Source organism: Eptatretus burgeri, chromosome 9 (assembly GCF_056783735.1).
Source record: "Eptatretus burgeri isolate ZD-2024b chromosome 9, Ebu_testis_v1, whole genome shotgun sequence".
Lineage (NCBI taxonomy): Eukaryota > Metazoa > Chordata > Myxini > Myxiniformes > Myxinidae > Eptatretus > Eptatretus burgeri.
In genome coordinates, this window is record NC_140969.1 from 40561111 (window position 1) to 40587094 (window position 25984).

At 44.3% G+C, this 25984-nt stretch overlaps 1 protein-coding gene across 2 annotated transcripts in view; it reads right to left on the minus strand.

The window, feature by feature from the left end:
• Positions 1-1198: 1198 nt before the first annotated feature.
• Positions 1199-25984, minus strand: part of SPG7 (SPG7 matrix AAA peptidase subunit, paraplegin) — a 34955-nt gene continuing 10169 nt past the window's right edge. For both annotated transcript variants that reach the window (XM_085894900.1, XM_085894901.1), the window contains 14 exons: positions 24585-24826; positions 13324-13469; positions 12933-13035; positions 12651-12776; positions 12345-12507; positions 9584-9757; positions 9281-9405; positions 7297-7399; positions 7036-7146; positions 3995-4110; positions 2662-2818; positions 2271-2440; positions 2004-2081; positions 1199-1501 (listed from right to left, as the gene is read on the minus strand). In XM_085894900.1, the coding sequence (XP_085751026.1) occupies positions 1343-1501; positions 2004-2081; positions 2271-2440; positions 2662-2818; positions 3995-4110; positions 7036-7146; positions 7297-7399; positions 9281-9405; positions 9584-9757; positions 12345-12507; positions 12651-12776; positions 12933-13035; positions 13324-13469; positions 24585-24826 (1973 nt within the window). In that variant the 3' untranslated portion in view covers positions 1199-1342. The remainder of the gene's footprint in view (positions 1502-2003; positions 2082-2270; positions 2441-2661; positions 2819-3994; positions 4111-7035; positions 7147-7296; positions 7400-9280; positions 9406-9583; positions 9758-12344; positions 12508-12650; positions 12777-12932; positions 13036-13323; positions 13470-24584; positions 24827-25984) is intronic.

Consider the following 25984-nt stretch of genomic DNA (forward strand, 5'->3'; position numbering starts at 1 on the left):
GACACCACGTGGAATCCAGAAACACAACCACCTTTAAGGCAGCGCACCACCGCCTTATTGAGGACAACTGCAGACACTGCTGGTGTAAATGCTACCCTCACCAACAGTACCCATACCTGTTGACAAACTAAAACCAATACAGGTAGTTTAAAAAATAAAAAATAAAAAGATATCTTTTATTTGCAATTATAATTACTGGTATATGGAAAAATTAAAAGTTGGCATTTCATGGACTGTTGGATCTCGTTCTGAGAACTATGTGAATTCACCCATATGGAAAAGTATACACTTGTCTATTCGTCACTGACTGAATGAATGCAAAAACAAACAAACAAAAAAAATCCTGCTACCTTCTCTTTTATCTAAACAATAACACAGGAGTGTGTGTCTGTCCCCGAACTACTCCCTCAGCTTTGGGGGTAACCTTGCCAAACCTTCTGTGGAACCTTTTGGGGTCCCAGCGGGTGTTCTAAGGTGGGTGGGAGGTTTCATAAATTTCTCAATACAATTGTGATTTTGAGTTTCCACCTGCACGAAGCTGCTCTCCCTCTCTCCGCATGTAAACTCATTCACGGGTTCGGCATTTGCAGTTTCGCCCTTCACCACATGTGGAAACAGTCGTTGGTTCGGTAATATCTCAATACAATTGTGATTTTGAGTTTCCACCTGTATGGTGCTGATCTTTATCCCAAAGATGGAAAAAAATAAAATTAAAAAAGAGATGAGGAATCCAGTCCATCAAGAAGTTTTGCAGTGAATTAAAATGTCCACATGTCGACACATGAGGGGGTTTGGCATTCGCAGTTTCCGTATTGTCTGTATCCGTGTATAGACTTTTCCATCAACATCACACTACACTCGCTTGAGACTTTTTGCTGTTTTCTTGTAATAATACATTTCCTTCATCATAGCACATGAGAGCCAATCCTCCCTCCCCACCTGACACCATTACACCATCGTCATTGTTCTCAGATTCATCATCATTAAAGATGATGATCACACTACTCCCACAGTTTTGGGGCCAGCCTCCCAAATTTTCTGTGCAGATTTTGGGGTCTCTGCACATGTTCTACAGTGGGTGGGAGTTTTCATAAAATTTCTCAAAGCCTTTTATTTTTAGTTTTTTTTTTGAGATTCCCGGCTCCCACCGGTGCAGCACGGGTACCTCTCCAGTAAACAAATAAACCACACGATGGGAAAGCGTTGAAAGTATCTTTACTTCCACAACTGGGCACATTGCTTTACAGATACTCCAAATCCCAACATGCCAGGAACAGGAAAGAAATAGTGATGGGGTAGTCGAGAGGGAGAGAAGGAAAAGTCATCTCTATTCCTTCAATAATTATACAAACTGAAGGCTGGGTGATGGTTCTTCCCCACGGACAGCCTCTGCAAGGCTTTGTGGTTGGATAAGTCGTTTAGGACCATAGGGTGGAGGACCAACGAGTTGCTCAATTTCATCATAGCCAATTACCTCCTTCTGCAACAAGGCTTCTGCCAACTGTACACAGACAGACAAGACACAAAGTTTATCAATGTAGAAAAGCTCATACAAAGGTCCATTCATGACTACATGGCACAGACAGCAAGCTTTCCAGCTTGAATTATGAATGAAATTATGTTTCGCAATATCAACTACTACTCCAGATAATGATTTACAGCCATTACTGAAGCATTTCGAGGTGCTCATACCAGTAAGTCAGCAGATAACAAAGCAACCAATTCTTGAAGACAGAGCTGCAGCAAGCAATCATCTACTTACTATGTATAGAAACATGGATGATTTAACTCTCTCTCCCCCCCCCCCACCCCAACTCCTCTCAACCAGGGACAAACCAGTTATGGAATTGTTAAATGAATGAGCAAGGCAAAGGTGAGCTGGGAAATAATGTACGAGAATAAAAGTCATGTGGTACAGTTACCAGTTGCAAACATACCTAATTATGGAGGTTAATATTATAATAGTATAAGGCAGTTATAAGTCAGGGAAATCAATTCCTCACCGCTTGCAGCTTGTCACGATTTTGCTGCAGTATCTCCTGGGCCTGGTGATATGACTCTGCCACCAAACGTCTCACCTCCTAGGGTGAACAGCAGCTGAACATTACAAACATAAACATGTTGCCAAATCAAAGGTACAAGTGCATGCATACATGCTACCAAGTTAAAGAGATGACACAATTCAGGAAATGGTGGCTTTTACAAAGTGTTTTTTGGATGATCTGCATGGAAGTGTAGATATCAAAACAAGGTAGAACAGAACATCATACATGGTCAATGGTGAGCTGCAGGCTCTGACTGAAAGGCCTGCGGGCCAGACTACCAGCTGTTGCCTCTTCATGGCTTGGAAAAGAGATATGCCCAATGGAGAGGCTCATTCCATAAGAAGACACCATGGCGTGAGCCACAGCTGTGGCTTTTCTCAGGTCATCCTCCGCTCCTGCCAAGAGAGGGAGTTAGGAATTTGAAAATTAACACTGCCACACTTATTTCTGTGTGCAACGTCCAGCATTATGGTGAACATTACACAGAAAGGAAAATGAACGTAAATCGAGAGAAAGAAGGAAGTGCTTCCGAGAGATTTTGTTTTATGTGCTTTTTGAGAAAACAAGAGAGAAAGAATGAAGTGTTATGTGCTTTCTTTTGCTGCCCCTTTTACACCTGTGGTGACTCTGTTGAAGGAAACGGCCTCAGCAGCTCTCCCTCCCAGTGCCATGGACATACGTTGCTGGAGCTCAGGACGGGACAAGAGCATCCGCTCACTTGGCAGAACCTGGGAGAAACCGAAGGTGGCATTTGCTCTTGGTGCGATGGAAATCTGCAGGAAGAGAGAGCGTGAAAAGGTGAGGGCCGACGAAGGATACTTGTATACTGTTGCAACCTAGGGTCACAGGAGAACTACAAGGGTGGGGGTATCCCCGGTTCTGCCCCTCTGGACTCATGGGAAATCGAGGCTGTCACGCAGAGATCCTGGACGACTGACTCATTGACTGAGCCTGATCTGTTTCTTTTATAGAGCCTAAGTGAGGGAGGAGCCAAAAAGTGGATCAGACGACTATGTAGGCTTTCCGAACGTCTTCGTTGGCGCATAGCAGTCACCCCTCACCGGAGCCACGCCCTGCCTGGCTCCAGAGCCAAAAATGGCTTAATTTGCTTCTCGGCTGGGCCACGCAACATAGCACTGCAATTAAGATTGGCTGAGGCTTTTCGTGAGCGCTCTCCAGCCCTGAACGTGTGTGCTAGACTCAGTTAAAACGTGGTTATTTAGGGAAACACTGGAGCTATCCGTTTGATTTACATGCAAAAACACCCATGCTTGTAATGTTCTTCATCCCTACGGCTCCCTCAGAGACTGTGCTGTGCGTCCAGGGAGCTGGTCGCAGTTGTGGCGGTTATATTGAGGTGAGTGAAGCGCTGTGGTGTCTGCGGTAAAGGTTTTGAAACGTTGGGTGTGGTTGAGGCGATTGTGGTGGCGAGTTTGAAGTGGTTGGTAGCGGCTGCGGCATTTGTGGTGAAGAAGTCAGGCACAGGTTGTTGTGGGGATTTTTAAGAGACATTTGTAGTGCTTATGGTGAGCATTGTAGCATTGTGGCGAGTTCACGGCGCGATGTTTGAACAGGAAATGGCACACGTATGCAAATGAGCTGTGGATGTTGCACTTTGTCTTCCCGATGCTCGTGGTAGCGTCATTGATCTGACGTGAATGCTTGCACGACGGGTCTTGTGTATGACATAAAGGGAAGTAAAATAAGTGAAAGAAATGAAAGAATGTAAGGTTGAAGACCTAACTAAAAGTCCTCCACAACACATTTTGTCCCATTTACCCACTAGACATGGAAAAGGCAAACTAAACAAATACTAATGAGAATTGCCTTAGAATCGCGACATGTTGGGTGCCATTGCCTTGGATGAGTGCCTGTTTTTACAGAACCACAACAATACGATTGAACTGAGATGATAAAAAGAGGAATTATGGAACCAAAATGTGAGATACCTTCAATACAGCATCTGTATATTCCAGAAGCCAACCAACCAATGCATGTCCAGCCTCATGAAAAGCCACCACCCGCCGTTCCTCATTGGACAAAATTTTACTTCTTTTTACTGGGCCTACACAGTAAAGAAAAATGGTGGTTGCACATTTGGACATCCACAGTTATCCATATTTAGCAAAATTCCAACCAGCCTCGAGTCAAGGCATCCCCAGTGTGCTATTTAATTAAATACCATGCAAATACAGTCTTGCTGAGCATGCATCTTTCAAAATTCCCAGACTCCGTTTCAGCCAAGTAAAAACCTGTTACTGTATCAGCACCTGATAAACAGTTTTTATCCGGCACATGTGAAGCGAAAACAGGGGTTAAGAAATTGGTTCATGGCCGTCTGTTTTATCTTATCAGGTTATGATCGAGGAACAACTTATTTAAATTGAATGATATATTCTGAACACAAATCGAACACGAATGGGAAGACAAGTTTGCCTTTTTACCATACTTTGGCTTTAATTTCATCGCGATCACACACACGCACAGAGAGGAGTGAGATAATAGTTTTTCCTCTGGCTGCCTGGCAATCAAACAAAATTGAAAATCATTCCAAACGGGAAACGTACTGTTTTCAAGGACGTCATAATGAACTTGGATAAGAGGTGCGAAGAACTAACGTAATGCGTTGGATAGGGTGATGTAAGAGACACTGCGGAAAATGGCGGAAAAACCCGGAACAAATATATTTATACGACTTTTAGAATCTTCATTTTATTTAAATTTAATTACATACCTGGACACCAGTGCACACATCATCTTTCATAATACTTTCAAGAACCTACAGTTTTGCAGTACTTCAATTTAAACAAGTAAAAGAGACATAAAATGTCAGAGCCCCCGTTGTTTCAGTAATTTTGCTGTGTGGAGTTAACGGGCAAGCCTACATTTATGTACAACTAAAATGGCCACCAGTCTACCAGTCAGCCATCTTTGATCAGATCGCAAAATAAAGTGAAGTGCCGGTGTTCGACATCATGTGCTGAACTTGTGCCAAGTTTGAAAGAAATCGGACCATGCAAGTCTGAGAAATGGTTGGGGACACATCTCAGCAACAAAATGGCCACCAGTCGGCCATCATGGATCTGATCTCGAAAAAAAATAAATTAACCGCAGATGTAAGCCATCATTCATAATCTGTGTGCCAAATTTGAATAAGATCGGTAAATGCATGTCCGAGAAATGGTTGAGGATGTGTTCAACATTGGGTTTTGTGCAGCTAAAATGGCGCCAGTTGGCCATCTTGTAATTGATGTCGAAAAATAATGACGTGCATACGTAAACCGTCATTCATTATCTGTGTGCAAGTTTGAATAAGACCGGTAAACGCATGTCTGAGAAATGGTTGAGGACGTGTTCGATACCGGGGTTGTTTTATTTTTTAACTAAAATGGCCACCAGTCGGCCATCTTTGATCGCATCGCAAAACAAAATGATTGGCATATGTATACCATCATGTGTTGTCTTTGTGCTAAGTACGAATTAGATAAGTCCATACCTGTCCGAAATATGGTTGTGGACGCAAGCAAGCACACAAAAATCGAGACCAATCCATAAGCCCCCATTTCAGACAAAGTCCAACGGGGGCTAATAAAGGCTCAAGGGTGGTGTACAAGGGTGGTATTTGCGACTGCTTCCAGACTACTGTACTTCAATGACACTAAACTTCCGGAATTTTTTTTAACGATTGCTCAAATCATTATCTCATTAAAATTTAAGTTCAGTTCTGCATATATTTTACTTGAACACTGTGTGGGGTAATCATGTTTGATGAACTCTAGTATTATGAAGCATTTGCTATTTCCATACAATCTCCTGACCTCCCCCCCCCCCAAAATTTTTTTCTCTATGCAAGTATGTATGTCTACCAGTCGGCACTACTTTGGAATCATGAACTACTGGAAACTTATACCCCTACCCCCCTCTTCCTCTTGAGACCATGCCCAGACATTCGTGACAGTTTTCAGGAACGTATCCCCCACCAATGTCAGGGTCCGACAGTATGTTGCATGTCCATCTGTGAGTCTCAATGAGGATGTAAAATAAAGTGGGGAAAAAGGATCTTTTTGTAACACGTAGTTGTTGCTGCGGTCATGGCAGTTGGTGGTGGTGTTTGTGTGCTCCTTCCGTGCACTGTGATACTTTCTTTCTATCGTTTGGAGAAATATTACTATTGTATACAATTTTTTGTGCTTCCTCCGTGCCCGTCACTCTTTATAGAAGGTTCCTGTTGTCGTACCGTTGAACCTCTACATTGAAGTTCCAAAGTACCTTCTTGGAAAGACGGGCTGTTAAAACAGGCACTTTTGCGATTAATCGGAAACAAAGTTTTGTTCCAAGTAAATTGATTATTGGTTTTCCAACCAAGGATGCCGATTTTTAGTTTTGCAACGGTCGTATTTTTATTATTCTATGACAGCAGCAACCCTTTAGATTTAGAATAAAGCAAGCGTGAAGGACACGCACACAAAACTTCTCCTTTTAGTAATAGATAGGTTGGATTGCAAGACGTCATACATGGAGGAAGTTTTGCAGTGTTGGCCGACATGGACTGAACAAACATTGAAAGAACTGCAAAAGTTGACGTTGTCACCAATACGTGATCAAATGAGTTTTGAAAATTACCTTTGTGCATCACATGCAGTACCACTAGAAATGCAGTTTGAATTTGACGATTCTGGACCCACTCTTGAGGTGGTATGGCAGTGATTGTTAAGGTTGGGCTTGCTTATTCCAGGGATGCAAATGGCAATTTGTTAACACTTAACAAGCTTGAGTGCCTTGACCATATTAGCAAAGTTACATAGACTTTCACAAAGATTTGGCAGTTCCGTCACTCGATGGTTCAAATTCAAATGAGGTTATGAATGCATGGTTATTCATTCTGTGCCAGTTCTGCTTGCATCCATTTTTTAAATGGGTCTCAATCTGAACAGCACCATGGTTGGCATAGAACAAGATAGAGGTCAGGTATGCGGCGCACAACACCTACCAACCAGAACCCTTTCAAGGGCATAATCAAAATTTTGCAAGTCCACAGCATGGCTGGCCTCGCGTGCGGCATGCAACGCTCCCTCATTGCAAATATTTGCAATATCGGCACCTGGGTATGGATAGAGGTGAAAGTATGAAACAATGAGTGAATTGGGATGTGGTTCAATTCCTATTTGGTGTAGCTACTGAAGCATAAAGCAGGGAAACACAGTTGAATACAAAACAAATGGTGAGCTACGCCAGGTGAAAGAATCGTTACCACTAAAGCCGGGTGTAAGCTCAGCTAGTCGCTGGGAGTAGGCCTTGCTTTTCTGTGCAAGCTTTAGAGGCTTCAAGTGCTGCTCAAAGATCTCTCTACGCTCCTGTACACATGCACGAGACATTTTCCATTCACAGAAGGGAGGATGACAGTGACATAGCATAAATCAAATATGTAGTGCATTTTATGGTGCCAGTTGACCAACCATACAGGCACCACTTTAACAATGTGTCTTGGAGTTGGTTGGTCATACAATGGATAAAACATGTTAAAGCATACTGCATAATCACTTTCTTATGGAATGGAAGTTATAATTCTGCAGAGAATATTATGGAAGGGATAAATAAAATCAACATTCAAGAAAGAAACAAAATTAGTTTCACACTAGACGATCCGTGAACCCGTTGGGTTCCCGTTGTGACAGCGGTTGATGAAAAAAATCATTTAAAGAAAAAAAAAAAGATAGCTCCAGCGAACTATACCGCTGAGGTTGTTTGCATTGATCAAATTCTCCCGAAGAGTAGTTGACTGAATCGGGAATTGATTTTTTAATCATTTTTTTCGCTGCCCGATTTGAATGAAACTTGATACTGCACACCGCAGGAGAATGGTGAGTAAGGTGGCCCTAAAATTTTTGCACTATCATGTACCGTTTTGGCTGTATTTCGGGAACATACAGTATATACATACATACAAGATGAGAGTTTTAGTAATATATAGATAATAGCAGACACACACACACACACACACACACACACACACACACACACACACACACACACACACACACACACACACACACACACACACCTTCAGTTATCAAATTTGAAAGATTCGCATTTCTCATAAGGTGTCAATGCAAGTGTTTCCAAAATATGTAATAATTACCTCCACCACCAAAGGTGGATGGAGGTTATGCTTTCATCCTTGTCTGTCTGTCTGTTTATTAGTGTTTGTTTGTGAACAGGATCTCAAAAAGCAGTGAATGGATTCGGACAGAATTTGGTGGAGAGCTTGGGTAAGTGACAAGGAGGAAAAGATTTGATTTTGGTGAAGATCCGGATCTGGATCCGGATCCGAGAATTTTTGAAGTGATTTTTACCATTGAGTAATAGGGCTAAAATGATATATAGCACAATATCTGAAAAAGTTATGGACGGATTCCGACAAAACTTGGTGGATGAGTTGATTAGGTGACAAGAACAACCCGATTAAATTTTAGTTCAGGTCCGAATCCAGATCCGGCCCATCAGTGGGATACAAAACGTAAACTAATCAGCCTGGCGAAGGGATATGCTCTACCCAGTGCCTTTCTAGTTCATAATATCTTGAACTCATATCTTCATTTTATTTTGGGTCACAAATAACATTATCAATGACAATGCATTACTTGTCGGGGTGTTTCTCATTCACAAGGGGGTAACATTTGTCTTTGATAACCTCAACACTATTTTGTTCAAATATTTAAAAATACATGTACGACTACAAAAATGAAAAGTCCTTTTGATGTTGTAGGTCAGTGCTGCAGTTAAATACCAGCACTGTAAAAAAACAGCCATCTTTGGAGAGGTTTGTGGGCTGCTTGAGACAAAAATAGCAAATGAGCACGTGGACAACAATTGGACTTAGGTGTGACTGCTGAAGAACGAAGATTAAAGAGGCAAGCTAAATGCCATTCATGAACAGCTTCAATTGTGGCCTAAGGGACTATCTAACTATTCTGCATTGAGACATGATTGGGGACTGGGGAGGGTGCAGTTTATATATGCATATATACATAAAAAACATACACACACACACGTATGTTTGTCAGTGAGTGCACACGCGTCAGCGTGTAGACGCACACACCCAATGCCATTTATGTATGCACACTCTGACAACCAAGTGGGCACTTGCGCACATGGGCGGGCATACGTGCACTGAGCAAAGGAATCATCGGCATTGACAATTTAGTCAGTTGTAAAATATAGAAACCAGCTATCACCTGTAAGGTAGGTAGGTCTATGTATACATGACGGTCCAGACGGCCGGGTCTGGTCAGAGCCTGGTCCAAAATGTCTGCACGGTTCGTTGATGCCAGTACTATCACGTGATCTCTCGTGCCCATCCCTAAGGAGAAGAGACAAACAAACAAAAGGAAAAGGGGGAAAACAATCGTCAAAGAAGGTGAAAAGCAAAGGCTAAAGAAAATGGTATGAAAAAAAAATTATATATATGTATATACAATTCAGGAGACAACGAACAAATGAGCTCTCATTCAGGCTCGGCTGCTAAAACACCAACACACCGTCCATCTCAACGAGTAGCTGGTTGAGCGTTTGCTCTTCTTCAGTGCTGTCCATGGTACCGGCAGAACGTGCACGCTTTTTCCCGACTGCATCTATCTCATCAATGTAGACGATGCAAGGTGCCTTCGCACGTGCCTCACGAAATAGGCTACGCACTCGTGCCGCTCCAAGTCCTGGAAATAAAAAAAAAAATCACCACCAAACCATTATTCAAAATAAAAGGTTAAGATGTACATCAGATGTAGATATTATTGTCATTAATGGTGAGTTACGCCAGGTAACAAACAGATAACAAAAAGCTTCATGGAAATCGTGTGTACCACCCATGATAGCTGTGGCCAATAACCCTCACTTGTAAATAATGATAATAATCATGATAATTTGGCCACTCAAAAACAACAAGAAGCCGATATAATGATTGTTTATTTGGTGCACACATTCATATTTTCCTCATTTTTTGAACAAGTACGTAGTTTTACTGCAATTATTTTTCTCAACCCTCGATTTACGAGAGTCACATAAGGCCTTGTGAAGGAAACGTGTACATGGTGCATACCAAACAAACAGTGGGGTCCATCGGTCATGTAACTTATGTAGTGTATACAATGCAGGATGTATGTATCATAATCTGTGCAGTGTATGTTTGATCTGTGTTATTTCCCTTGAGTGGTTCATCAAGTCCTTTTGTTCATGAATTGCCAATTCTAGAATTGCACCCGTGCTAAAAAAAAATTCAATAAGACAAATGTGCAGAAAAGGCATTTTTCAAATTGGAGTGGCTCAAAACAGTACTTCATAATTAGCCAATCACAGCTTATCCCAAAGAGACCAGGATGGTTTAGCCATGTCCCTTTGTAAAGCCAATGCTTGTTGTGGGAAATGGACAGAATTCACAGAATCTGTGACTTGAAATGGGGAAAAAAAGAAAAATGGAATCGAGGATATTACAGGAAATTACAGGGGGAGGGGGCATGGCTGTACCGCTGATGCAGTGCCCCCTGTAAGTTGGGGCAGGAATTTGACCATAGTGCCGGCAATAGCTTGCCTACTCTTCGCGAAGGACACCATGGGATCTTAAAAGTATACCAATAATGCAAGGAGATGGGGCACCCGGTTTTACGTCCATCCGAGGGACGGCACACACATTGATGCCTCACCCTCAATGTGAAACACCAAGATGACAGTTTGTAGCTGGGCACCAAATTGTCTGATATTGTATGTCCGGCGGTCCGGGGTGCCACCGGTCCAACCGTGGCAGGGTCCAACGGTACCATTAACCAGAGAGTTGGTGTCAAAGCCACCCAATGCTCGCCTGTTTATACATTTATCGTTTTTAAAAGACTAGTCCAATAATATTTTTTATAAAGCATTGCAGTGAAGTCTGATCCAAATAATTTTAAAGCAATATATGTATTTGTATATTGTAATCAGTAAACAAGTACACATATTAAATGAATGGCAAGCGTCTAGTATAAACAGGCGAGCATTGGGTGGCTTTGACACCATCTTAGGTTGAAAATTAAAAAAAAAAAAAATTAAATAATTTGTTAATTTCAACCTCACTACACCAATAGTATACCCCAAAGGAACCTCCATGCCAAATATCAGCATCTTAGTACACATATTAAATGAATGGCAAGCTTCTAAATAACTTGCACCAAAAACTTTAACATTTTCACGCTCATGCTGATGCTGACGCTCACGCCAGGGGTATCGCTATAGTTCTCTGTTCTTCGAACAGGCGAGCTAAAAACAAAAATAATTCAACACCTGAAGTGAAGGTAAATGTTTATTTTCCCCATCAATAAAACAAAATGGATTTATTTTTTCCCTGAAGTGGAATTTAGGGGGGGGGGAGGGGGGGGTGATTGTAAACTAAAAAGGAATTTTTTTTGAAAGGGAAACATTAATGGCATTACCTTTGCACTTGCATCTTATGAACACAGCATTTACACCTTTACCAACCTGAGTAAACCCTCTCTTTTTCCTCCAATATTGTACATTTTGTGTTGTTTAATTCACAAAAGCTGTCTTATTTCAATGCTAAAGGAAAGATCAATTTTCAATCTTTGCTCTTTTGCTGCAGGATCCAAAAAGCTGCTTCTTCTCTCCAGCCCTCAAGTTGATTTTTTTTGTCTCCTTCTTATTCTTCTTCTTGTACTGAAAGTTGAGTACTCTATTAACGTCAATGTTGAAAAAAAAAAAACTTAAAAAAAAAGTTGAAAACATAAGGTCGGGTGTTTTTGTCTTCATGTCAGATTACAGGGAACAACAACTGTCAACCTGATACTGAGTATTTTTTTAAATCGCACCAAGCAGACAAATATCATTTATTTTCCATCATACAATTTACTCCATATCGAAGAGGATAGCACAGAGAAATCACACTTGCCTTTGAACAATCTCTTCTGGGTTTTATTCTCAACCCGACTTCAAGGTGTTATTCTCGTGCTTTGCAGGTATGGCATTACAATGATTGTGCTGTTACACATAGGGGAGTTTATTTAGTTAGGGACCTTTCTGTGAGCATTACGTGTGGATGTTAAGAATGCCATGGTGTTTTTTTAATCAAGAGTAAGTGAATTACTGCCAGCGCCTTGGCAAAACTCAAATTCCTGCCCGAATGTGGAGGAGGGGTAACTATATCAGCTACACAACCACACAGCAGGAATGATGCAACTAGTGGGTCAAATTAGTTAATCAAGGCTAGGTCATACATGCATACATACATCTGCTAACAATAACGATACCAAATCATACCTCCAATGACCTCAACAAACTCAGAGCCAGCAATGGCAAGGAATGGGACTTGAGCCTCCGTGGCTACTGCTTTGGCCAAGAGTGTTTTTCCACATCCCGGAGGGCCTAACAACAAGCAACCCCGAGGAACTCTTGCACCCAAAGCCAAGAACCGATCTGGAGTCTAGGGTAAATAAATAAATAAATAAATAAATAAATAAACCCACATTCCTGTGTCAGGCTCAAACATCTGAAATTCTTACTTTTATCCAACCTCTTGGCATACATACTCTGTCTGATGCTGAAAGTTTTGTACAAGACACTGACCTTAAGGTAATCAACAAACTCCTTGACTTCGATCTTGGCTTCATGGAGACCGGCCACATCCTGGAACTTAACATTTTTTCCCGATCTTCCATCTACCACAGTGAAACGTGCCTTACGCAGCTGATTCTGTAAGTGGGTATTATGATGGAGAATAAAAAAGGGATCACAAAAGGAAAGTTTTTTTTTTAAATCAAAATAGATAAATGAGTAATGAAGAGGAAGGTTGACAAGTCGTATGTAAGAAGGTTAGCTCGGAGTCAAGTGAAGGGAGTCTTGACTTACAAAAGCATTGAATCCTGCATCCTTTGCAGCTTCACCAACAGTTTTGAAAATGAACCAGCTGCCCAAGAAGAACAGAGACATGACCAGCACCGTTGCCATAGCACTGAGGATAAGAAGAAGAATAAAAAGAAGAAGAGTAAGAGGAGTAAGAAGAAAAAGAAGAAGAAGATAAATATAAGGGTAGGAAAATAAAGAGCAGAAAAAAAAATTGGTGTTAAAAAAACAAAACTTGGAATGATTTCCAACTCTGGTATGTCTTTGCGAAGCAGTACACTGCCTTTGCCTGGGTCTTGTTCAGCCATTTGTATGCAACACCTACAGGGTTGGCTCAACTATTTTGCACGCAAAGAAATGACGAGTGAACACGTACTACAAAGGAAGAGTCACTTACTAGGAGAAAAGTCCAGGGCGGCTGTATGTGACAGGGATGCGATCTCGTGGATCTATTCCGAGCTGGTCTTCTGCGCTGCGAAGGCGATCCTCCAGCTGCTCAATGGTGGGAACCTGGAGCTTGAACATCCGCCCTGCCCTGGAAATCTAGAGCAGAAAGTCCTACGTGACATAAGTTCCACTGCATATGTAACTCTCTCAAAAAAAGACTTTGAGGATCAAAACACAAGAGAAAAAGGGTGCAAAAGAAACCTTTTTGAGGAAAAAAATAAATAAAAAATAAAGGTGGGTGAAAAGGTGTTTGGGGTGAAGACAGAATAAATAAATACAGGAGTTTAAAAAAGCAATTCAGCTTGGCTCGGTCCACATAAATGCCAAAGATTAATGTTTAGGTATTCTTTTTTGTGTGAATACTGCAGTCACGGTTCATCAATGAGCCTGTACATATACATCACGTGCAAGACTTGCCGTAACATAAAGAGACATCAGTACGGCATACGTATAGACCCCCATAAGGGTTCTGATGGTGCTCGCCAACATCTCAAAAAAAACATAAGGCCAATACCCCTGGGCCCTAACGTGATAGCAGCTGGAAAAGATAACAAGGGAATCTATGATAGGCATGGATGACCCACAAAAAATTAACTGAGAACAAAGTAAACACCTCTGGATTTTGTTTTTTAATGACGTGGACTAACTTTGGTACATCACGGGTGATGAAGGTTGTGGTCAAGTTTCATCGAAATTGTGTGTGGTTTCAAAGAAGAAAGCAAATACCTACACAACTGGTCAACAGTTTGCGAACACCCCCAGTTTTCCAGTTTTTACTGAAATTTAAGCAGTTTAACGTTTCAAAGTACTCTGAAATGAAAGCATAGAACAAATAAACAATTGCAGATAAAAAAGAAATCATGGAATCGTTTTGTTGAACAAAATTTAATCGAAATTTTTGACTCATCAAAGTAGCCACCTTTTGCAGATATAACAGCCGAACATATTCGTGGCATTCTTTCTCCAATGGAAATCAAATATTGTTCGTAAACTTCTTCCCAACACTGTTGCAGAAGTTCCCACAAATGTGTTTCACTTGTAGGTTACTTTGCTTTCACCCTTCTGTCCAGTTCATCCCAAACCAGCTCGATGGGGTTTAAGTTTGGAGACTGTGCTGGCCATTCCATGATTTGAAGCCTACTGTCTTGTTCTTTTCTTCGAAGGTAATTCTCACATAGCCTGGAGGTATGTTTTGGGTCGTTATCTTGTTGTAGGATGAACCTCTGATCAACTAGGCGTAGACCAGAGGGTATTGTATGGCGCTGCAAAATTCTGTGGTAGCCCTTTTGGTTCAGGGTGCCAGTCACTCTGTGCAAGTCGCTGACTCTGGATCCAGCAAAAGAGCCCCAGATCATCACGCTTCCTCCTCCATGGTTGACAATTGGTGTCACACACTGAGGAAGCATCATTTTGCCTACTAGACAGTGTACAAAAACCTTGCGTGATGAACCGAAGATTTAAATTTTGATTCATCGGTCCATAAGACCTTCTTCCAGTTTTCAGTTGTCCACTGGCGGTGCTTCATGGCCCAGGCAAACCTCTTTTTCTTATTTTGCCATTTTAGCAATGGCTTTCTTACCGCCACTCGACCTGTCAAACCTGCAGCTCGAAGTCTTCTCTTCACAGTTGAAACTGAGACTTCCTTACTTCAACCAGTGTTAAGCTGTGCTTGAAGCTGCTGTCCTGTGAGCCGCCTATCACGCAAGCTGTTGACTCTCAGAAACTTGTCTTCTGATTGTGTTGTGGCTTTGGGTCTGCCAGACCTTTTCCTGTCAGAGTTTCCTCCAGTTTTCAAGTGCCTTTTGATGGTGTCAGAAAATGTACTCACTCACACCTTGGCTTCTTTGCAATTTCTCGAAAGGAAAGACCAATACTTTTAAGGGTTAATAGATGACCCGTGAACCCATTGGGTTCCTGTTGTGACAGCAGCTGATAAAAAAGAGAAAAAAGAAGATAGCTCCAGCGAACTATACCGCTGAGGTTGTTTACATTGATCAAATAATCCCGTAGAGTACTTGACTGAATCAGGAATTTATTTTTTTTTATTTTTTTTTTGTTGCACGATTTGAACGAAACTTGAGTTTGCACGTCAATGTGAAAAAAAAAACTGAGATAAGAAAGTCGAAGACATTATTGTGCGTAATCTTCAAAACACAATGGTCTGTCTGTCTTTCTTTGTTAATTGTCTTTCTCTCGCCATGAGAGCAATATACTACTTCCTGCAGTGCAATATTGTCCAAATAATGCTTCAGAGGGTGTCGCAACAGTCTGTTCCAACACTGCTTCCATACAGACAGAGGGTTTGAAACTAATCAACAAAAGTTGGGACACCTATAGGAATTGTTAGCATCAACTTTCAAGGCTTAATTTACTTCCATTGCTGCAGAACAGCTGCTGTTGCTAACCCATTACTTGTTCTCTGAAAAGGGCCTTTTTCACAACTCTGAAATGTACATTATTTTTCAGTTTTTGGAAACCCAAACTTTGTTTTTTTTAACCTTTGGCAGTTTACCGCTTAGCTTTGTACCATTTCAGGTCATTCACTAGATTTGAACTGCTTAAATTTCAGTAAAACTGGAAAAATGGGGGTGTTCTAAAACTTTTGACCGGTAGTGTATTTTGGATCCCAAAATAACAGTCCCCCCGTAACCCCTCTTAGATCCGGACTTTTTTTTTTAATGTCGTGAACCATCTTTGGTACATCATGGGTGATGAAGGCTGTGGTCAAGTTTCATAAAAAATTGTGTGTGGTTTCTGAGAAGAAAGAGCCACCTTAGTGCCCAATTTATTTTAATGCCATGAACAAGCTTTGTACGTACATGGTGATGAACATTGTGGTAAAATTTCCTCGAAATCATCTGTGAAGAAGTTTTCAGAGAAGTTTAAAGTGTTTGTGGACGGACGTATGGACAACGCGCCATCTCATAAGCTCCCCAGAACTACATTCCAAGTAAGCTAAAAAAAAAACGATATAATTTACGACTGGCAATTAAAAAAAAATTGTGTGAATGTTATTTGGCGAAAGGGTAAAGTCGCTACAGTTGTATTTCGAACATGACTATTTCTATTTCAAATCACCATTTCTGTACATATAACAGCTAAATGAAATTCAAACACTTTCCCAACTGTTCGAACACTGCAGTGTTCAAAATGGCAACAAGGCAACACAGCAGAGGAAGGTGCAGGACTGTAGGGCCAAAATAAAAGTTCAGTTTTGTTCAGTTCAGTTCATTATATATCTTTTTTAAAAGTTCAGGAGACGGAGAAGGAGAGAGAGACGGAGACGGAGACGGAGAGGGAGACGGAGACGGAGACGGAGAGGGAGACGGAGACGGAGACGGAGAGGGAGACGGAGACGGAGACGGAGACGGAGACGGAGACGGAGACGGAGACGGAGACGGAGACACGGAAAGAGCGAGACAGTGAGAGAGAGAGAGCGAGACAGTGAGAGAGAGAGAGAGAGCGAGACAGTGAGAGAGAGAGAGAGAGAGCGAGACAGTGAGAGAGAGAGAGAGAGAGCGAGACAGTGAGAGAGAGAGAGAGAGAGAGCGAGACAGTGAGAGAGAGAGAGAGAGAGAGAGCGAGACAGTGAGAGAGAGAGAGAGAGAGCGAGTCAGTGAGAGAGAGAGAGAGAGCGAGACAGTGAGAGAGAGAGAGAGAGAGAGAGAGAGAGAGATAGAGAGAGCGAGACAGTGAGAGAGAGAGAGAGAGCGAGACAGTGAGAGAGAGAGAGAGAGAGCGAGACAGTGAGAGAGAGAGAGAGAGCGAGACAGTGAGAGAGAGAGAGAGAGCGAGACAGTGAGAGAGAGAGAGAGAGCGAGACAGTGAGAGAGAGAGAGAGAGCGAGACAGTGAGAGAGAGAGAGAGAGAGCGAGACAGTGAGAGAGAGAGAGAGAGAGCGAGACAGTGAGAGAGAGAGAGAGAGCGAGACAGAGAGAGAGAGCGAGACAGTGAGAGAGAGAGAGAGAGAGCGAGACAGTGAGAGAGAGAGAGAGAGCGAGACAGTGAGAGAGAGAGAGAGAGCGAGACAGTGAGAGAGAGAGAGAGAGCGAGACAGTGAGAGAGAGAGAGAGCGAGACAGTGAGAGAGAGAGAGAGAGCGAGACAGTGAGAGAGAGAGAGAGAGCGAGACAGTGAGAGAGAGAGAGAGAGCGAGACAGTGAGAGAGAGAGAGAGAGCGAGACAGTGAGAGAGAGAGAGAGAGCGAGACAGTGAGAGAGAGAGAGAGCGAGACAGTGAGAGAGAGAGAGAGCGAGACAGTGAGAGAGAGAGAGAGCGAGACAGTGAGAGAGAGAGAGAGCGAGACAGTGAGAGAGAGAGAGAGCGAGACAGTGAGAGAGAGAGAGAGAGAGCGAGACAGTGAGAGAGAGAGAGAGCGAGACAGTGAGAGAGAGAGAGAGCGAGACAGTGAGAGAGAGAGAGAGCGAGACAGTGAGAGAGAGAGAGAGAGAGAGCGAGACAGTGAGAGAGAGAGAGAGCGAGACAGTGAGAGAGAGAGAGAGAGCGAGACAGTGAGAGAGAGAGAGCGAGACAGTGAGAGAGAGAGAGCGAGACAGTGAGAGAGAGAGAGAGCGAGACAGTGAGAGAGAGAGAGAGCGAGACAGTGAGAGAGAGAGAGAGAGAGAGCGAGACAGTGAGAGAGAGAGAGAGAGAGAGCGAGACAGTGAGAGAGAGAGAGAGAGAGAGAGAGAGAGAGCGAGACAGTGAGAGAGAGAGAGAGAGAGAGAGCGAGACAGTGAGAGAGAGAGAGCGAGACAGTGAGAGAGAGAGAGAGCGAGACAGTGAGAGAGAGAGAGAGAGCGAGACAGTGAGAGAGAGAGAGAGCGAGACAGTGAGAGAGAGAGAGAGCGAGACAGTGAGAGAGAGAGAGCGAGACAGTGAGAGAGAGAGAGAGAGCGAGACAGTGAGAGAGAGAGAGAGAGCGAGACAGTGAGAGAGAGAGAGAGAGCGAGACAGTGAGAGAGAGAGAGAGAGTGAGACAGAGAGAGAGAGAGAGAGAGAGAGAGAGAGAGAGAGAGAGCGAGACAGTGAGAGAGAGAGAGAGCGAGACAGTGAGAGAGAGAGAGAGAGCGAGACAGTGAGAGAGAGAGAGAGCGAGACAGTGAGAGAGAGAGAGAGAGCGAGACAGTGAGAGAGAGAGAGAGAGCGAGACAGTGAGAGAGAGAGAGAGCGAGACAGTGAGAGAGAGAGAGAGCGAGACAGTGAGAGAGAGAGAGCGAGACAGTGAGAGAGAGAGAGCGAGACAGTGAGAGAGAGAGAGAGCGAGACAGTGAGAGAGAGAGAGAGCGAGACAGTGAGAGAGAGAGAGAGCGAGACAGTGAGAGAGAGAGAGAGCGAGACAGTGAGAGAGAGAGAGCGAGACAGTGAGAGAGAGAGAGAGCGAGACAGAGACAGAGAGAGAGAGCGAGACAGTGAGAGAGAGAGAGAGAGCGAGACAGTGAGAGAGAGAGAGAGACAGCGAGACAGTGAGAGAGAGAGAGAGAGACAGTGAGAGAGAGAGAGAGAGAGCGAGACAGTGAGACAGCGAGACAGTGAGACAGCGAGAGAGAGAGAGAGAGCGAGACAGTGAGAGAGAGAGAGCGAGACAGTGAGAGAGAGAGAGCGAGACAGTGAGAGAGAGAGAGCGAGACAGTGAGAGAGAGAGAGCGAGACAGTGAGAGAGAGAGAGCGAGACAGTGAGAGAGAGAGAGCGAGACAGTGAGAGAGAGAGAGCGAGACAGTGAGAGAGAGAGAGAGCGAGACAGTGAGAGAGAGAGAGAGCGAGACAGTGAGAGAGAGAGAGCGAGACAGTGAGAGAGAGAGAGCGAGACAGTGAGAGAGAGAGAGCGAGACAGTGAGAGAGAGAGAGAGCGACAGTGAGAGAGAGAGCGAGACAGTGAGAGAGAGAGAGCGAGACAGTGAGAGAGAGAGAGCGAGACAGTGAGAGAGAGAGAGCGAGACAGTGAGAGAGAGAGAGCGAGACAGTGAGAGAGAGAGAGCGAGACAGTGAGAGAGAGAGAGCGAGACAGTGAGAGAGAGAGCGAGACAGTGAGAGAGAGAGCGAGACAGTGAGAGAGAGAGAGCGAGACAGTGAGAGAGAGAGAGCGAGACAGTGAGAGAGAGAGAGAGCGAGACAGTGAGAGAGAGAGAGCGAGACAGTGAGAGAGAGAGCGAGACAGTGAGAGAGAGAGAGCGAGACAGTGAGAGAGAGAGAGCGAGACAGTGAGAGAGAGAGCGAGACAGTGAGAGAGAGAGAGCGAGACAGTGAGAGAGAGAGAGCGAGACAGTGAGAGAGAGAGAGCGAGACAGTGTGAGAGAGAGCGAGACAGTGTGAGGGAGCGAGACAGTGTGAGGGAGCGAGACAGTGAGAGGGAGCGAGACAGTGAGAGGGAGCGAGACAGTGAGAGGGAGCGAGACAGTGAGAGGGAGCGAGACAGTGAGAGGGAGCGAGACAGTGAGAGGGAGCGAGACAGTGAGAGGGAGCGAGACAGTGAGAGGGAGCGAGACAGTGAGAGGGAGCGAGACAGTGAGAGGGAGCGAGACAGTGAGAGGGAGCGAGACAGTGAGAGGGAGCGAGACAGTGAGAGGGAGCGAGACAGTGAGAGGGAGCGAGACAGTGAGAGGGAGCGAGACAGTGAGAGGGAGCGAGACAGTGAGAGGGAGCGAGACAGTGAGAGGGAGCGAGACAGTGAGAGGGAGCGAGACAGTGAGAGGGAGCGAGACAGTGAGAGGGAGCGAGACAGTGAGAGGGAGCGAGACAGTGAGAGGGAGCGAGACAGTGAGAGGGAGCGAGACAGTGAGAGAGAGCGAGACAGTGAGAGAGAGCGAGACAGTGAGAGAGAGCGAGACAGTGAGAGAGAGCGAGACAGTGAGAGAGAGCGAGACAGTGAGAGAGAGCGAGACAGTGAGAGAGAGCGAGACAGTGAGAGAGAGCGAGACAGTGAGAGAGAGCGAGACAGTGAGAGAGAGCGAGACAGTGAGAGAGAGAGCGAGACAGTGAGAGAGAGCGAGACAGTGAGAGAGAGCGAGACAGTGAGAGAGAGCGAGACAGTGAGAGAGAGCGAGACAGTGAGAGAGAGCGAGACAGTGAGAGAGAGCGAGACAGTGAGAGAGAGCGAGACAGTGAGAGAGAGCGAGACAGTGAGAGAGAGCGAGACAGTGAGAGAGAGCGAGACAGTGAGAGAGAGCGAGACAGTGAGAGAGAGCGAGACAGTGAGAGAGAGCGAGACAGTGAGAGAGAGCGAGACAGTGAGAGAGAGCGAGACAGTGAGAGAGAGCGAGACAGTGAGAGAGAGCGAGACAGTGAGAGAGAGCGAGACAGTGAGAGAGAGCGAGACAGTGAGAGAGAGCGAGACAGTGAGACAGTGAGAGAGAGCGAGACAGTGAGAGAGAGCGAGACAGTGAGAGAGAGCGAGACAGTGAGAGAGAGCGAGACAGTGAGAGAGAGCGAGACAGTGAGAGAGAGCGAGACAGTGAGAGAGAGCGAGACAGTGAGAGAGAGCGAGACAGTGAGAGAGAGCGAGACAGTGAGAGAGAGCGAGACAGTGAGAGAGAGCGAGACAGTGAGAGAGAGAGCGAGACAGTGAGAGAGAGAGCGAGACAGTGAGAGAGAGAGCGAGACAGTGAGAGAGAGAGCGAGACAGTGAGAGAGAGAGCGAGACAGTGAGAGAGAGAGCGAGACAGTGAGAGAGAGAGCGAGACAGTGAGAGAGAGAGCGAGACAGTGAGAGAGAGAGCGAGACAGTGAGAGAGAGAGCGAGACAGTGAGAGAGAGAGCGAGACAGTGAGAGAGAGCGAGACAGTGAGAGAGAGAGAGCGAGACAGTGAGAGAGAGAGAGAGCGAGACAGTGAGAGAGAGCGAGACAGACAGTGAGAGAGAGAGAGAGCGAGACAGAGAGAGAGAGCGAGACTGTGAGAGAGAGAGCGAGCCAATGAGAGAGAGAGCGAGACAGTGAGAGAGAGAGCGAGACAGTGAGAGAGAGAGAGCGAGACAGTGAGAGAGAGAGAGAGCGAGACAGTGAGAGAGAGAGAGAGCGAGACAGTGAGAGAGAGAGCGAGACAGTGAGAGAGAGAGCGAGACAGTGAGAGAGAGAGCGAGACAGTGAGAGAGAGAGCGAGACAGTGAGAGAGAGAGCGAGACAGTGAGAGAGAGAGCGAGACAGTGAGAGAGAGCGAGACAGTGAGAGAGAGCGAGACAGTGAGAGAGAGCGAGACAGTGAGAGAGAGAGCGAGACAGTGAGAGAGAGAGCGAGACAGTGAGAGAGAGAGCGAGACAGTGAGAGAGAGCGAGACAGTGAGAGAGAGCGAGACAGTGAGAGAGAGCGAGACAGTGAGAGAGAGCGAGACAGTGAGAGAGAGAGCGAGACAGTGAGAGAGAGCGAGACAGTGAGAGAGAGCGAGACAGTGAGAGAGAGCGAGACAGTGAGAGAGAGCGAGACAGTGAGAGAGAGCGAGACAGTGAGAGAGAGCGAGACAGTGAGAGAGAGCGAGACAGTGAGAGAGAGCGAGACAGTGAGAGAGAGCGAGACAGTGAGAGAGAGCGAGACAGTGAGAGAGAGCGAGACAGTGAGAGAGAGCGAGACAGTGAGAGAGAGCGAGACAGTGAGAGAGAGAGAGAGACAGACAGTGAGAGAGAGAGAGAGACAGACAGACAGTGAGAGAGAGAGAGAGACAGACAGACAGTGAGAGAGAGAGAGAGACAGACAGTGAGAGAGAGAGAGAGAGAGCAAGAGATTGAGAGCAAGAGATTGAGAGCAAGAGATTGAGAGCAAGAGATTGAGAGCAAGAGATTGAGAGCAAGAGATTGAGAGCAAGAGATTGAGAGCCATATTCCAAGTGTTTGACCAGCTTATGTTTCTATCAAGATCTGAAGAGGGAAGAGACTGCTGTATTATTATAAAATGGCACATCTGAACGATAAGGGATGTCATGGCAGAGGATGGAGTCATCAGCAACCAGATAAAGAGATACACAGGATTTTACAGAGTCAGAGAGATTATTGATGAAGATCAGAAATAGTGCTGGTTCCAGAACACTGCCTTGGGCCACTCCAACCTTGAAGGAGAGTGTAAAGCCAAAAGCGTAAAGCCCGATATGTCCGTCAGCACCCCTTGATCCTTCACAGTGGATAACTAACCGTTTCATTCCGATTTTTTATCCCCCGCCACGTGGCGGAAGGGGGATATTGTTGTCACCCGGGTCATCCATCCGTCCGTCCGGCTGGCTGGGCATTAACATTTATAGCTGTGAGTGCGATAACTCATAAACTGTTCGCCATATCGATTTGAAATTTGGGTCACACATGTACCACCTGAAAAGGAAGAACCCTATTGATTTTGGGCATGGCCGGATCCAAGATGGCCGACTGGGGCGGCCATCTTGAAAAAAATGTTTTTTGTAATAAATGGAAAACCGCTTATCTGATTTCAATCCATAAACAATATCTTTTTGGTCCAATTTAAACTTTTTGCTGTATAGCTAGAAAGACATGATGACCAAATGGTGTCTTGTTTCCAATTCACCTCCCTCATTATCTGGAATATGTATGACCTTTTTCAATTGTGGGGGAATCCCCATCTCTGATGGGTATGTTTTCATTCTCTTGTACCACCAAAGCAGCCCACTACTCCTGTGCGAGAATGAGCAACTACATTAATAAAGCCATTCCACAGTTTTCTACAAATCTGCATAAGCAAAAATTACCAAGTATCTCCCAAGTGTCTTCAGATGGTTATCAACCTTTAGCTATTTGTCTGACAATTTTTTTGCCAATTATCATGAGTGCAGTATTCCTCTTTCAGCATCTCCAGCCCCAGTTAGCACCGTCACACCATCGATGCATCCAATTCTCAGATGTTGGCTTCGTTCTCAATTTCTCCTTGCATCACCACCTTCTACAGATTGTCCCCCTCTCTTCTTCTTATAATTATATGACCAAAGTAATCTCGCCAACTGCAAATAAAGATGTCCAGTGGGATATCTGGGTTTCCCACGTGCCAAATGGTCCTTCTAATCCAGGAAATTAGCAGCAAACATCTTGAGTACCACAATTCAATCTTCTGCATGCTCGATTTGGTGAGCATGACTCAGCCACATCCACAAAATGCTACTGAAAACACGAAACAGTTCATTAAACATATCTTGGTTTGCTTTGAGGGCTGACAGGATGGTCTGGTGGTACGCACACCGCCTCTAAGCTGTCTCGCCTGGGTTTGAATCCCAACCCAGATAGAAACTGTCATCCCGGTGTTTCGCAGGCAGGGCAATTAATCAGTGAGTGCCATCCCACAGATGGACGTTAAACTGGGCGTCCCATCTGCCAGCATTCGTTGGTGGACATTAAAGATCCCAGTGTGCTTTGTGAAGAGTAGGCGAGCTATCGCCTGCACCATGAACAAATTCCAAATTCCTGCTCCAAGCAGCAGCGGACAATGCATCAGCAGCACAGCCATGCCCTCAGCCAGTGATGCAAAAAAAGAAAAAAAAATCTAAAATGCTCCCCTGCGTCATTGTGTTGCATATGACTGAAGAAGAAGAAGTTTGTTTTGATACATTGATCTTTCCATATGGTCCATGTGAATATGCCAATTGAGCCGACAGTAAGTTTTGGCATTCCCAATTATAATTTGTGACTCACACCCTCGTTTGTGATACAATAGGCACAAAATTGAATTTCTCTCCTACATATTTGGGATTACAATCTGATATTAGGGAGTTTCCAATTACCACAATTTTTGTCTTCTTTACATTCAAATTATCCCTGCCTATTCAATTTCCACTCATTATTTCAATCCACTTTTGGAGTTGTGGATTATATTTCTTCTCCACAAGAGCGAGGCTCATGGAAGAGGAAAGCGAAGTTGACTGTTTGGTCGTGGGGCAATGATTGGGTGCAGCCAGCAATGGAAACTCCTTAGTGTTACATCTTTTGCATAAATAAAATTATTTCACGGTCGTCGCTCAAATAGTAATACTGTCCTCAAACACTTCTCATGAATTTTGCATATTTTCATGACATATAGCTAGCAGGCAAGTGTTGGGACAAAACAGCACTGTCTGACACAATAGCCAATATAAAAACTTGTCATGGTCTCCATCAATACATAATGTTGATGTCTGATTGCTGGATAACCATCACATCAGATAAGTAATGTGCTCCACATCATATATTAATACCTATAGCAACATAAAAGCACATTTATTATGCATAGTTATTCACCTTCCTTGGTCTTTACCTGTCTCCCAGAGACCACGGCATCTTGATGGAGTCGAACAAGAACCAAGTCCGAGCCAGGAGAAACCTGCAGGCCCAGAACTTCTCCTTTGGCAAGCATTTCGTTCACAAACTCTGACCATGAGATTGAAGGAAACTCAGCGGACAAACTGTTCAGAATGCTAATCAACACAGCCAGAACAATTAGGGTTCGAAGACGGTCATGGTTCTGCTGTTGCTCTTGTTCCTCTTGTCGATTTCCCTCTAGTAAATGCATAGTGAAGGGAATGTATAAGGAATCTGGTAGTGAGAGATGTGCTTATGGTGAAAAGGTATATCACATCGTGAAATAAACGATGCTCCATATCTAGAAGCTCACAACATGTGTGTATTGCAACATCACACCTGTCCTTCATGAAAAGCAATATCATGGAGTATGGTGGTATACCACGTAGAGGGATGATACGGGAAAAAAATGGCCGCACATTCAAATGTATACACAATAAGCTTATAATCTACTATAGAGGAAATCATAAACATTTAAAAGCCATAACTTTTATTCTTGAGCGCTGAGCTACCAAGACTTAAAAAGATGCCAGAATACATCGCTAAAGTACTACGTCAGGAAATCGCGAAAAGGCCAATTTGTACACTACTGGACAAAAGTTTTAGAACACCCCCATTTTTCCAGTTTTTAGTGAAATTTAAGGAGTTTAATGTTTCAATGTACTCTGAAATGAAAGCATAGAACAAATAAACAATTGCAGATGAAAAATAAATCATGGAATTGTTTTGTTGAACAAAATTTAATCTAAAATTTTGACTCAAAGTAGCCACTTTTTGCAGATATAACAGCAGAACATACTCGTGGCATTCTTTCTACAATGGAAATCAAATATTGTTCGTAAACTTCTTTCAAACACTGTTGCAGAAGTTCCCACAAATGTGTTTCACTTGTAGGTTGCTTTGCTTTCACCCTTCTGTCCAGTTCATCCCAAACCAGCTCGATGGGGTTTAAGTCTGGAGACTGTGCTGGCCATTCCATGATTTGAAGCCCACCATCTTATTCTTTTCTTCTAAGGTAGTTCTAACAGAGCCTCGAGGTATATTTTGGGTCGTTATCTTGCTGTAGGATGAACCCCTGACTAACTAGGCATAGACCAGAGGGTATTGCATGGCGCTGCAAAATGCTGTTGTAGCCCTTTTGGTTCAGGGTGTCAGTCACTCTGTGCAAGTTGCTGATTCTGGATCCAGCAAACGAGCCCCAGATCATCACTCTTCCTCCTCCATGTTTGACAGTTGGTGTCACACACTGAGGAACCATCCTTTCACCTACTCGATGTCGTACAAAAACCCTGCGTGATGAACCGGAGATTTCTGAAGACCTTCCAGATTTCTGAAGTCCACTGGTGGTGCCTCATG